The sequence below is a fragment of the Triticum dicoccoides genome, chromosome 7B, assembly GCF_002162155.2.
Source record: "Triticum dicoccoides isolate Atlit2015 ecotype Zavitan chromosome 7B, WEW_v2.0, whole genome shotgun sequence".
Lineage (NCBI taxonomy): Eukaryota > Viridiplantae > Streptophyta > Magnoliopsida > Poales > Poaceae > Triticum > Triticum dicoccoides.
Window position 1 is genome coordinate 743623756 of NC_041393.1, and position 10614 is coordinate 743634369.

Sequence of the window (10614 nt, forward strand, 5' to 3'; positions counted from 1 at the left end):
AAGATCGCCTCATCGCATGCTCTTCTTCACTGTCGTCATCGCCATGGCTCCGCCGAGAGAAATGGTGCGTGCTCCATGATTGTGGACGGCCGTTAACCACACTAGCAAGTTCGTCGTGCATGTTTTGAAGTTTTTGGTGGACTATATGAGTGTGAGGGTGTGGGCTATCGGCAGCTAGTCTAATCTCTAATGTTTCTTCATATGTATATCCCGGCCGGCCAGAGGGTTTTTAGGAATTTGGAGATGCCATGCGTCGGCCATTGTTGATGCTTCTCTATGGAATTTGGAGACACTTATCAAGTGTTTTTTTTTGCGAATCCACTTATCGAGTGGAAATGCTCAATGCCTTCATCTTAAAATCAACTAGGGGAGACCAGCCCAAATAATCATTTCCAAGAAAACAAAGATGGGACGGGGATCTGTTTTATCCTCATCCCATCTTTACTCTCAGTTTTGACAAAAAAATTCATCTTTTTTTTCTCCAAAACTGATTCAACCGCACATGCTTGTCTCTTTAAATTTTGTGTGTGAGAAATTTTCAATGTATTCATCTTCAGTCATGACAATACAAAGAACACCAGACATAATAAAATTACAACCAAATCCATGGACTACCTAGGAAAACTAAGTACATGTGCCTCCGTCACAGCGCACATGCAACACCTTTTCAACACTTCGCTTGCGGGGAGTGCGGTGCCTAGGGGGCGTAACCCAAGATAGCGGTGAAGCTTAATCATCACAAGAAACTGCATCAATGTGCGGCTTCCAATTATTCGCCGTATTTTGCATAACTGCATGTTAGATATATAATTATCATTGTACGACTAATTTCTAATTGGCACATGGATTACACGCACTAGTAGATGATATGGGTGGTTTTCAACTAAACTTCTCCTGAATTTCTAATTATCAAGTGCACGGCCTCTCTTGTGATATAAAATGTTGCCATGTTGTGTATCTCTTGTGTTGTGCTGCCCATCCTTGCAATGGCCCAGCATGTGGAACTATTGCTGACAAACACTTTTGTGCAAATTTGGGTTTGATATTCCAAATTCACGGACAAAAGTTAAACCATCGGTCATTATCAAACTGCTTCAAATGATGATTTGGTCGTCATCAAACTGTTTGAAATGATGATTTGGTAATAATCGATCACAGAGATCTGTTCTCCAACTGCCTTGCTAAGTTTATTTAAGCCAGTTTTTTAGCAGCGAGATTAGATATAATCATACAAGACGACATTATTATCATGGCAGGCACGTCGTACTTAGAATTGTCTATTTATAGGCATGTATAATATATATGCGATGCCATATAATATAGGTGAACGATGCGTTCTTCATGAATCTGAATCCATCACGGCGCCATTGACCAATACACCAGAAACCGGCTAGGTAGTGCATATGAGTGGCCATCACACTTGAGTTGAGATCACCGTCATTTTCGACTAATGCATGCATGGACACAGGGTGGCTGGGTGAGCTAAGAGATCGGTCTAATCATCACAAGAAACTACAACTATGCGCGTAGCTGCTAATCAATCATCGTGTTTGCATAATTGCGAGTCGACCAAATCCAACAACTGTGTACACCTTCAATTTAGTAGTACCATACGAATATTTGTAGCTTGGAGCATTCCTTTAATTAGTTCATTTCAAATTGCCGCTTTAAATATAGACGGATAGAATATGAAGCTGGGATCAAATCTGCCAGTAGCAGTATCAATGCAGCTTTACAATAGGTTTCATACTAGAATAAATTATGCTGCGATCGCAAACAATTTCAGCGACAACGTAGTCAAAATCAGGGAGATTTTGTTCTCCAGCTGCATGCTTGAAAGTTATTATTGCATTAGTACTAGTTTCTAATTGGCACATGGATTCTTGTTGATCCGTCCACTTCCAACTTTGATCGATTAGTTCATTGTGTTTCAACTTGCAAGATCTTTCTCATGGCAGCTGTTGTAACTAAAGTGTGATGTGTCTCCCTCTGCATGCATGAATGTATAGTACACATAAATACTACGGTTAACTGACCACCGATGACATGAAGGAACAAACACCGATCTCAAAGTAGGGACTAAGTCGTCTGAAATTTTATTTTGCGTAAGTCAAGTTTCTGGACCGTTGGATTAAGATCTAACGTGATGTTTTTCTTTCTTCTTGCTTCACCTTTCACCCTCCCTGAATCCCCTCGCTTCTAGCTCCCCACTTCGGCTTGCTCCTTGCTCTGCCTCGTCTGTGTCCCCGCACCTCGTTGCCACTCGCCGCGAAGCTCCCCGGCTCGGCCTCGGAGTTCAGCCTCATTTCCTTCTTTTTTCTCCCACGAAATCAACTTACCCAAATTACAAATTCAGACAACTTGCATATAGCCGTCGTTCTCAAAATAATGAAAATGTAGGAACAAGTATGTACATGCTCCACTGTGCACTTTGTATGGAGAGACTGTTCCTTATTAATTAATGGAGAGAAACCCTGTGCATGCATGCACACGTACGTGTTGATGAGGTTATGTAGTACTACGACTCATTATTCCAGAGTAATGCATCCACTAGTAGGGAAATGTCATGGTCATGGCCACCCTTCCCGTCCTGGCTGTGTAACGCAAGGACTTTTGGAACTTGAAAACAAACCAGGTAACCTAACTTGTTTCCCTTGTTTCTTGTTTATTTGCGTCGACCGATCATTGGAAATGGCAAGGGGCCTATCATAAACCGGAATGGAAAATTCTCTCTATCTAGCTTGTGGGTGAAGGAGTGAGGCGCGAGTCTGGTGGCCGGCGGGTTTGGAAATCCAAAGATCCCTTCCCGCCCGCTCTTCTTCTTCCACGACGGTGCCCCCACCGGCCGGAACCTCAGTTGGCAGCTACTGCTAGAAAACTGTTTATACTTAGCCCGTGTGCCCGTAGGTGCCCACCGTGGCTCACATGGCGCCACAAGACGTCAAGACAGGCCCTCGAATGTGCATGCATGTTTGGAAATGCATGGTTGCTCGCCTCTGAATTTAGCTTCTAGTCACGGGAGTTTTGGAATATGCAGACGGCGACACCGTACCAGGCTGGGGTCGTGAACTGTACCGGCTCTGATTATTCACCATGCTATCCTCACTTCGCGGTGCCGTGGTGAGACGGCGTGGGGCCTCAAGACCGCATTGGCGCAGGTTAGTGGTTGGTTTGGTGGCAGGCTCCGGAGCGCCCAAGGTGCGTCTTGAGATCGGGGAAACCCCTATCTGCATGGCCGACGCCGGCGCGGTGGCGCCTGTGGGTGCCACCTGACCTTCCGGGAGGGCGTCGAGGGCTATCATTTCTCTCGCCTCGTCGTGTACCGGGGGAAACCCTTGCCAGCAGTGTCGTCATCGTCGCGATCCTTCTTGAATATGTTGATAGGTGCCGGTGCTTCGAAGTCTTGGAGCCTAGTGGAAGATCCCGGTGGGCGCAGCTATTGCGAGGCTTCTTCGTTTTTGTTGATCCGTCGTTGTCGATCATTTGTTTCTTTTGCTCTTTCTCTGTCGTTTTTTTGGGGCGTGACTGTGCTGCTTCCGTTCTAGCACCTATCCCTGTATAGTTCGGTTGGTTGCTTTGTAATACAAAGCGGGTGAAACCATTTTTCGGCAATTTAGCTTGGGAGTTTAGGAATATGCCGATGGCGACATCGTACCAGGCTGGGGTCGTGAACTATACGTGCCCGCCAGTCCGGCGCAACGTACGCATGCGCCTGTGCAGCTTAGCTTTCGTACAAGGACAGCCATGAACATATCGATCGGTCCGTCCGAATCAGGCAGACACGACCTACGGCCAGCCCATGAGCACATGTTAATTACTATATAGTTTAAGACTTGATTCAGACTATTCTTGGCGCGCATGTGGAGTTGAAAAGATCCTTTGCTTCGATATCATCTTAGTTCATGCCCCCCACGTAGACGTAGGTGTAACTTGGTGCTTAAAGGGAGCCTTCAACCACACACCTCCTCATCCCAGTCCTCGTTATCCATCCATCCATACATCCATCGACTAACAAATCTTGCTCTCTAGACTCTAGCCTCATCGATCCACCGACCATGGCGCGCCTTCTCTCCTCGTCCTCGTCCTCGCGGTGGCCGCCGCCCTCGCCCTATCGCTGCCCGTGCGCGCTTCTGGGACTCCCTCGTCGTCGTACCGCTGCGGCTGGTGCACGCGCCGATCCATCGCCTCCCTCCTCCCTCTCTACGTCGGCGTCCTCACCAGCGCCGCGTGTGGATACGGTGACCCGGCCAAGCTCGCCGCCGTCGGGGGGTTCCACATTGCAGCCGTCAGCGCTGGATTCTTCCGCGGCGGCCGGGCCTGCGGCGCCTGCTACCAGCTGAGGTGCAGGGACCGGAGCGCGTGCGCAGAGGGCGGCGTCAAGGTCATCATCTCCGACGTGGCGAAACCGGCGACGGGCACGAACAGGACAGGCGGCAGCCAGTTCCAGCTCACGAAGGACGCGTTCGCCGCCTTGACCGCTTCTCGTAACGATGGTCAGCTCGGGAGCTTGGTGGACACAGCCGTCGACGTCGACTTCAGGAGGATACCTTGCGCATACAAGAGCAAGAACCTGGCGGTGAGGGTGGATGAGACCAGCAGCAGGGATAAGGGCCACCTCGCCCTTCGCTTCCTCTACCAGGGCGGCCAGACCAACATCACCACCGTCGAGGTCGCGCAGGCGGCGACACCTGATGCCGCGCAGAGTGCCGCCGCACCGTCGCCGACAAATGGCAGTACATGACATGGCGCGAGGGGTCACCAGGGGTGTGGCGCACGTCGCACGCACCGGCTGGCCCGCTGCAGGTCAGGGTCGTGGTGACCGCGGGCTCCGTCGGCAAGTGGCTGTGCGCCGACGGGGCGGTGCTCCCCGCGGAGTGGCAGCCAGGCACGGTCTACGACACAGGGCTGCGCGTCACCGACGTCGCCGCGCACACATGCAGTTGCGCCTCCACCTCCGGGGACGACGGCGAAGAGGAGTAGGAGCTCAGTTGACGACGCAGACGCGCGCTCGGACCAGGCCTGCACGCCATCGGCCGGCCGCCGGGAAGGTCGATGATGCATTGCTGCTGCTGCATGTACACTGCACTGCACGGATGTGTACGTGTTCCGCTGCATCTACATCGTGACACGCAGCACACGCGGAAAAGGGAAGAGAAACGGAGAAAGAGGCATAATAGCAAAAAGGAACCCGAAAGAAATGGAAGTTCGCAACGACGCCCTTGGGATATTCCAACCTAGACCCCTTCATCGCCTACAACTTCTCGTCGTCGTCATCGCTGAAGCTCCGCCGGAAGAAATGGTGCGTGCTCTATGATTGTGCTTCCACCATGACGGGCGGCCATTGACCACACTTGCAAGTAGCTAGTGCATACTAGCTAGTGGGCTATACATAGGCACGGTTGATAATTGAGATCGTTGTCATTGTACTCATGCATGCACTACATGAGTGGGTGGGTGAGCTATCGGCATTAGGCATTCGGCATCTACCCAGCGGGCCAAGTCCAAAGATCTTGCGGCCATTGCTGATTCTTATTCCACCGTCTTCTCTATGGAATTAGTTTGGTGACATTTATCTCTACTTTCTCTGTCCCATAATATAAGGACGTTTTTCAATTTAATATAGCTTGAAACATTTTTATATTATGGGACAGAGTAGTAGTTTATTGTGCAATGATGACATCGTCATTTAACTACCGCTCATGAATCAATGATAATCCCGACAAGATAAGTAGCCCTAACAGATTTGCCAATTTTCAGTCAATTGATAATACTAAGGTCCGTACAGGATTTATTCTTTTCAACTACAATTTTTTTTACACTAGTTGAAGAGATTTTTTAATTGGGTGAACATTTTTTTAGGAAAAAATCTGGCATTTTTTGAAACCCCACGCTCCCTCTCTCGCTCGTGTTGAGAGGCGCCCGACTCTCTCCCCATTCTTCACCAGTGGCGCTGGAACTCGATGTAGATAGTAGAAGTAAGGTTGAGTCTACCTCAGAGGCATGTGGCGTTGATGTTACGGAGTGCGCCGCCGTCACGTGTGAGTGGTGACTACGGGCTAGCAACTCTTGTCTGGCTAGTGATGGTGGTGGTGCGGTGCCTCCTTCCACAAGCCGCGACAACACTGGCATCTCCTGCAATAAACTTGTCGGTCAACCCGATCTGGAGGAGAGCCCTCTGCTTGGCCTCAACTCTTTAAGCCATCGTCGAGGTGGATAAGGAGAAGAGGAGTTGTAGAGAGCTGGATAGCATACATAGGAAAGAGCACATCGTCAGTGGCGTCCTCGAAGAAGCTACAATGCGTGTTGCTGTTGTCGATTGCCGGCTATTGTCGCCATGCCGTTGAACTATCTTGCCGAAAGACAATCATCTATCTTCCTCGCAAACCATGAGCTAAAAAGGAAGGCAATGAAGCTTCTACTCGGGGTCCATGTCTTGTTGGTGGTGTTGTGGTGGTGTTGTGGCATCCCAAGTGGTTTTCGTGCTCGGCGACATTGCAATTGGATCCAACCGGGAGTGGATTTGGACATGGTTGCAATCTTATTTTTTTCCGTTCGAATCCTCCTTGTAAAAGTTAGGGTCTGGTTTGTAATTTCTTGTCCCTATTGGATCCTGACTCCTCATAATGTAAGAGTATTGTCCTACCACTTTAATTCAATGTAGTACCAGATCCTTTTGCACCCTTACCTTGTTAAAAAGAAACAATTCCTCTAAATATGTATGTATGAAAAAAAAGTAAGATTGACAGAGAATTATCAGTCTACTTAGCTTGCGCCGGAATATGTGGCCATACATATCCAAAGTAGCTAATTAAACATTTGGAAATGTATAAAATCTTTTTTTTCATAACCCTTTTCATTAACTGAATAACGAAAATACATCAACCAATCCAGAGATAAAGGGAAAGTAAAAAAAAATCTAAATAGACTTAGGCATGGCAGATCAAACGTTTTTTATGGTCAATTATGTTGTCACGAGGATGACAAATTCTTTTCGCAAGCATGGCAAATTCTGGCAAAAGCTGAAAATGACAAGGATTTGCCCTCCTTCCTAAAGAAAAGTGGCATCCTCGCCACAACATAATTTACCATCTCAGACGTTTGATTTGCCATGCTAAATAATCTAACGTCGATTTATAGCAAAATCCTAAACATTTATTTACGTAATTACATAGCAGTCCGCAACTACGAGCGTATACTTGTGGTTTGTTATAACGGCAGCTTGCTAATTTAAGTAAGTATAATGGTCGATCTCTCGGGATTGATACTATAATCCTCAGACAAAGATGAATAAATACACTGCCATGCATCCTGGAGAAATCGAATATGTATATTGGTATACATGCTGTCGAAGACAGCCTTGAGGATAAGCAGGCGAAAACATGGAGATCGGTCTGTGTGTGCTGCTGATCTCCAGCTCCCTTGGGCGAATTATTATTGTGCTAGCTAGGAGGTTTTCTGTTAGCACATGGGTTTCATGGAGTGCAAATACATATACATATATGTAAGCTCATTCATGGCACGCACGCACGTCCGTCGATCTCTGCTGTTGATCTATTTCCAGCTCTGATTAATTAATTATTAGTTACATAAAAAACTTAATTAGTTGATTCTGTGTGTGTGGTGGAGTTAGTTAATAACTCAAGATCGCTGATTCTCGTAGCAGCTGTTATAATAAGTAGTATTTAAAAGTTCAAATGTGAAGATATGTGATACTCGTAGCAGCTGTTATAATAAGCGTTTAAAAGTTCAAATGTGAAGATCTGTGATACTCATAGCAGCTGTTGTAAGTATTTATTTAAATATTTTGCGCAACATTTGTACTAGTAGTATATTCAGTTTGAAAAGGAAGCTGTGAAGATCTCTGATTCTCGTTGCAGCTCATCTTGTTTAAAAGTTGTGTGGAACAATTCATCTGTGCTCCACGTACAAAGATTCCTTGGATCCTGCTAGTCTGGCGAGATCCTAAGATAGATATTGAGGTATCCTGCCCAACAAGCTTCTTCCTCCCCTCCGGCGAGTTTCTCCCTCCGCTCTGGCTGTTTCTCCCTTCGACCAAAATCAACTGACCCAACTTCGAAACTCAATCGACTGAAATGTAGCTATTGCGTAGGGTTTGGCTACAAAATAAACTGAGGCCGTAGGAATATCGATTGCGTTAAAAATACGTGCCAAATTGTGCATATGCATGCATGGCCGTTAAAATCCAGCAGTAGTAATTTAAGTGTGTGAGTAGCTGTCGCCTGGAAATTATTGTCGTCACGAACTCGGCCATAGGAATAAACTGAGGACGGAACCAACACGGCCTGCTAGGCTGGAAGCATGCATGCGCTCGTTGCGCAGGACAAAGTTCACGGTGGGCATGCAGGCAGCTCGCTTTCGGACGGCGACATCCGTCGACCCGTGTGTGCCGTCGTACGCGTAAAAATGTCTTGATCGGACAAGGTCGGTCGACGTCGACGCCCATTCATTTACCCTCGAATCTCGTGTGCAAAGTCTCGCGCGCGCACAAGCCAACTAGCGATCGCGCGCGCATGAGACATGAGAGCGAGGTCACGTCGCATTCCTTCACCTTGGATCCATCGTGCTCCCCACGTCCCCGGGCCATGCCGCTCGCCCGCCCGCTTGCTTTAAACCACCACGCAACCCCGGCCTCTCCAACCAGTCTCAACTGCCTTATCCATCGATCTGCAGTCGCGGACAGCACTAGCTAGCTGGGCGATTACATCCCTTCCATCTACATCCAACGCCGATCATGGCCGCCTTGCCGCAGCTGCTTCCGATCCTCTTCCCCGCGGCGGTTTCCGTCCTCATCCTGCTGCTCGCCTCGGCGCCGCCCGCGCGGGCCTCGTCGGCGACGTACCGCTGCGGCTGGTGCCCGCGCAGATCCACCGTGTCCATCCTCCCTCCCGGCGCCGGCGCACTTACCGGCGCCGCCTGCGGGTATGGTGGCCAGGCGGCGGAGATGGCCGTCGACGGGGGGTTCCACATTGCGGCCGTCAGCGCCGGTTTCTTCCGCGGCGGCCAGGCCTGCGGCGCCTGCTACCAGCTGAGGTGCAGGGGCCGGAGCGCGTGCGCCAAGGATGGCGTCAAGGTCGTCGTCGTAGGCGAAGTGGCGGACACGAACAAGACTGCAGCTGGCCGCTTCCTGCTCACCAAGGACGCCTTCGCCGTCATGACCACGCTAGACCGTGGCGGCGAGCTCGCGGACGCAGCCGTCGACGTGGACTTCAGGAGGATTCCCTGCGTGTACAAGAGCAAGAACCTGGCGGTTAAAGTGGAGGAGACGAGCAGCAGGGAGAGGGGCTACCTCGCCCTCCGCTTCCTCTACCAGGGCGGCCAGACAGACATCGCCGCCGTCGAGGTCGCCCGGGCGGTCAACCACACCGACACTAGCAACGAGGCCGCGCCGTTGCCGACATTGTGGCAGTACATGACCCAGCGCGAGGCGTCCCCGTCTGTGTGGCGCACGTCGCGCGTGCCAGCCGGTCCGCTGCGGCTCCGGCTCGTGGTCACCGCGGGCTCCGGCGGCAAGTGGCTGCGCGCCGACGGGGCGGTGGTCCCCGCGGAGTGGCAGCCTGGCGCGGTCTACGACACCGGCCTGCGCGTCACCGACGTCGCCGCAAGCACCTGCGGGGGCGCCTCCTGCTCCGCCACGGACGAGGGCGACGACGCCGAGCAGCTCAGATGATACGCAGGCTCCACTGCATGTCGGAGCAGGAGGTCGAGCCAGTGACCGATCGATGGTCCATCGGAGCCGCCCTGCACGCCGACGGCGCCGCCAAACACGCACATCTGCACCGGCCGGCCGCCGGAATATCGGTCGATGCTGCATGTACACTGTACAGAGACGTGTACATCGCAGCGCACGACATGCATGCATGTGTGCACGGTCGACGACGAGTCCCGCTCTAAAGAGAGGAGGTTGGAGCGTAGCTTCACGTGTGGAGAAGAACATGTAGATGACTCTGTTCTGGTCTTGGAATCACATGACAGCACTACTGTTTTGGCTGCTCGTCCTCTTCCTCTTTGGCATAGCAGGGGAGTATTATTGTAGGTTGATTGCATGGGCTGATTAAGATTGATCCAGTTGCCGACTAAGACTACGTTAACTGTATTGCATTGTGTTGTGCTGTGTTTATTTCATAATTTTCCTTAAGAAACTAATCACAAAAATAGACAAAACGGAATTGCTAACTCACATCCAGGAGTAGATGAAATTTAAGAATGTCACATCTAAGTCTCTGGCCATTGGATCTGTTTGTTGTAATCTCGTGCAAAAATTTCGATCTTCTGTTTGCCTCTGTTGCTTTTTTTAGACAATCATGCGAAGCTTTATTTAACTTGTGCTAATATTCAAAGATACAAAAAAGAGATTACCAGAATTGCCTAACCACGCGAAGCTTTATTTCGATCTTTTGTTTGCCTCTGTTGCTGTCGCTCGTTGCACCCGTCGTTCTTTTTTTGTGACAATCACGCGAAGCTTTATTTCGATCTTTTGTTTGCCTCTGTTGCTGTCGCTCGTTGCACCCGTCGTTCTTTTTTTTTGGCCCATTCTTGTTTGTTGGCCCGTTATGGTCGGGAAGGGGCGGGCCACTTTTTTTTTTGTTTCGTTGG

The 10614-nt window shown here is 49.8% G+C and overlaps 1 protein-coding gene and 1 pseudogene across 1 annotated transcript; both read left to right on the plus strand.

Annotated features, from left to right (window-relative positions):
- The first annotated feature begins 3640 nt into the window (after positions 1-3640).
- On the plus strand, positions 3641-4992 carry LOC119339634 (annotated as a pseudogene).
- Positions 4993-8404: 3412 nt separating this feature from the next.
- LOC119339310 (expansin-like A4) lies at positions 8405-10121 on the plus strand. Its single transcript, XM_037611421.1, has one exon. The coding sequence runs from the start codon at positions 8753-8755 to the stop codon at positions 9686-9688; it is 936 nt and encodes a 311-aa protein (XP_037467318.1). The 5' UTR covers positions 8405-8752; the 3' UTR covers positions 9689-10121.
- Positions 10122-10614: the final 493 nt, after the last annotated feature.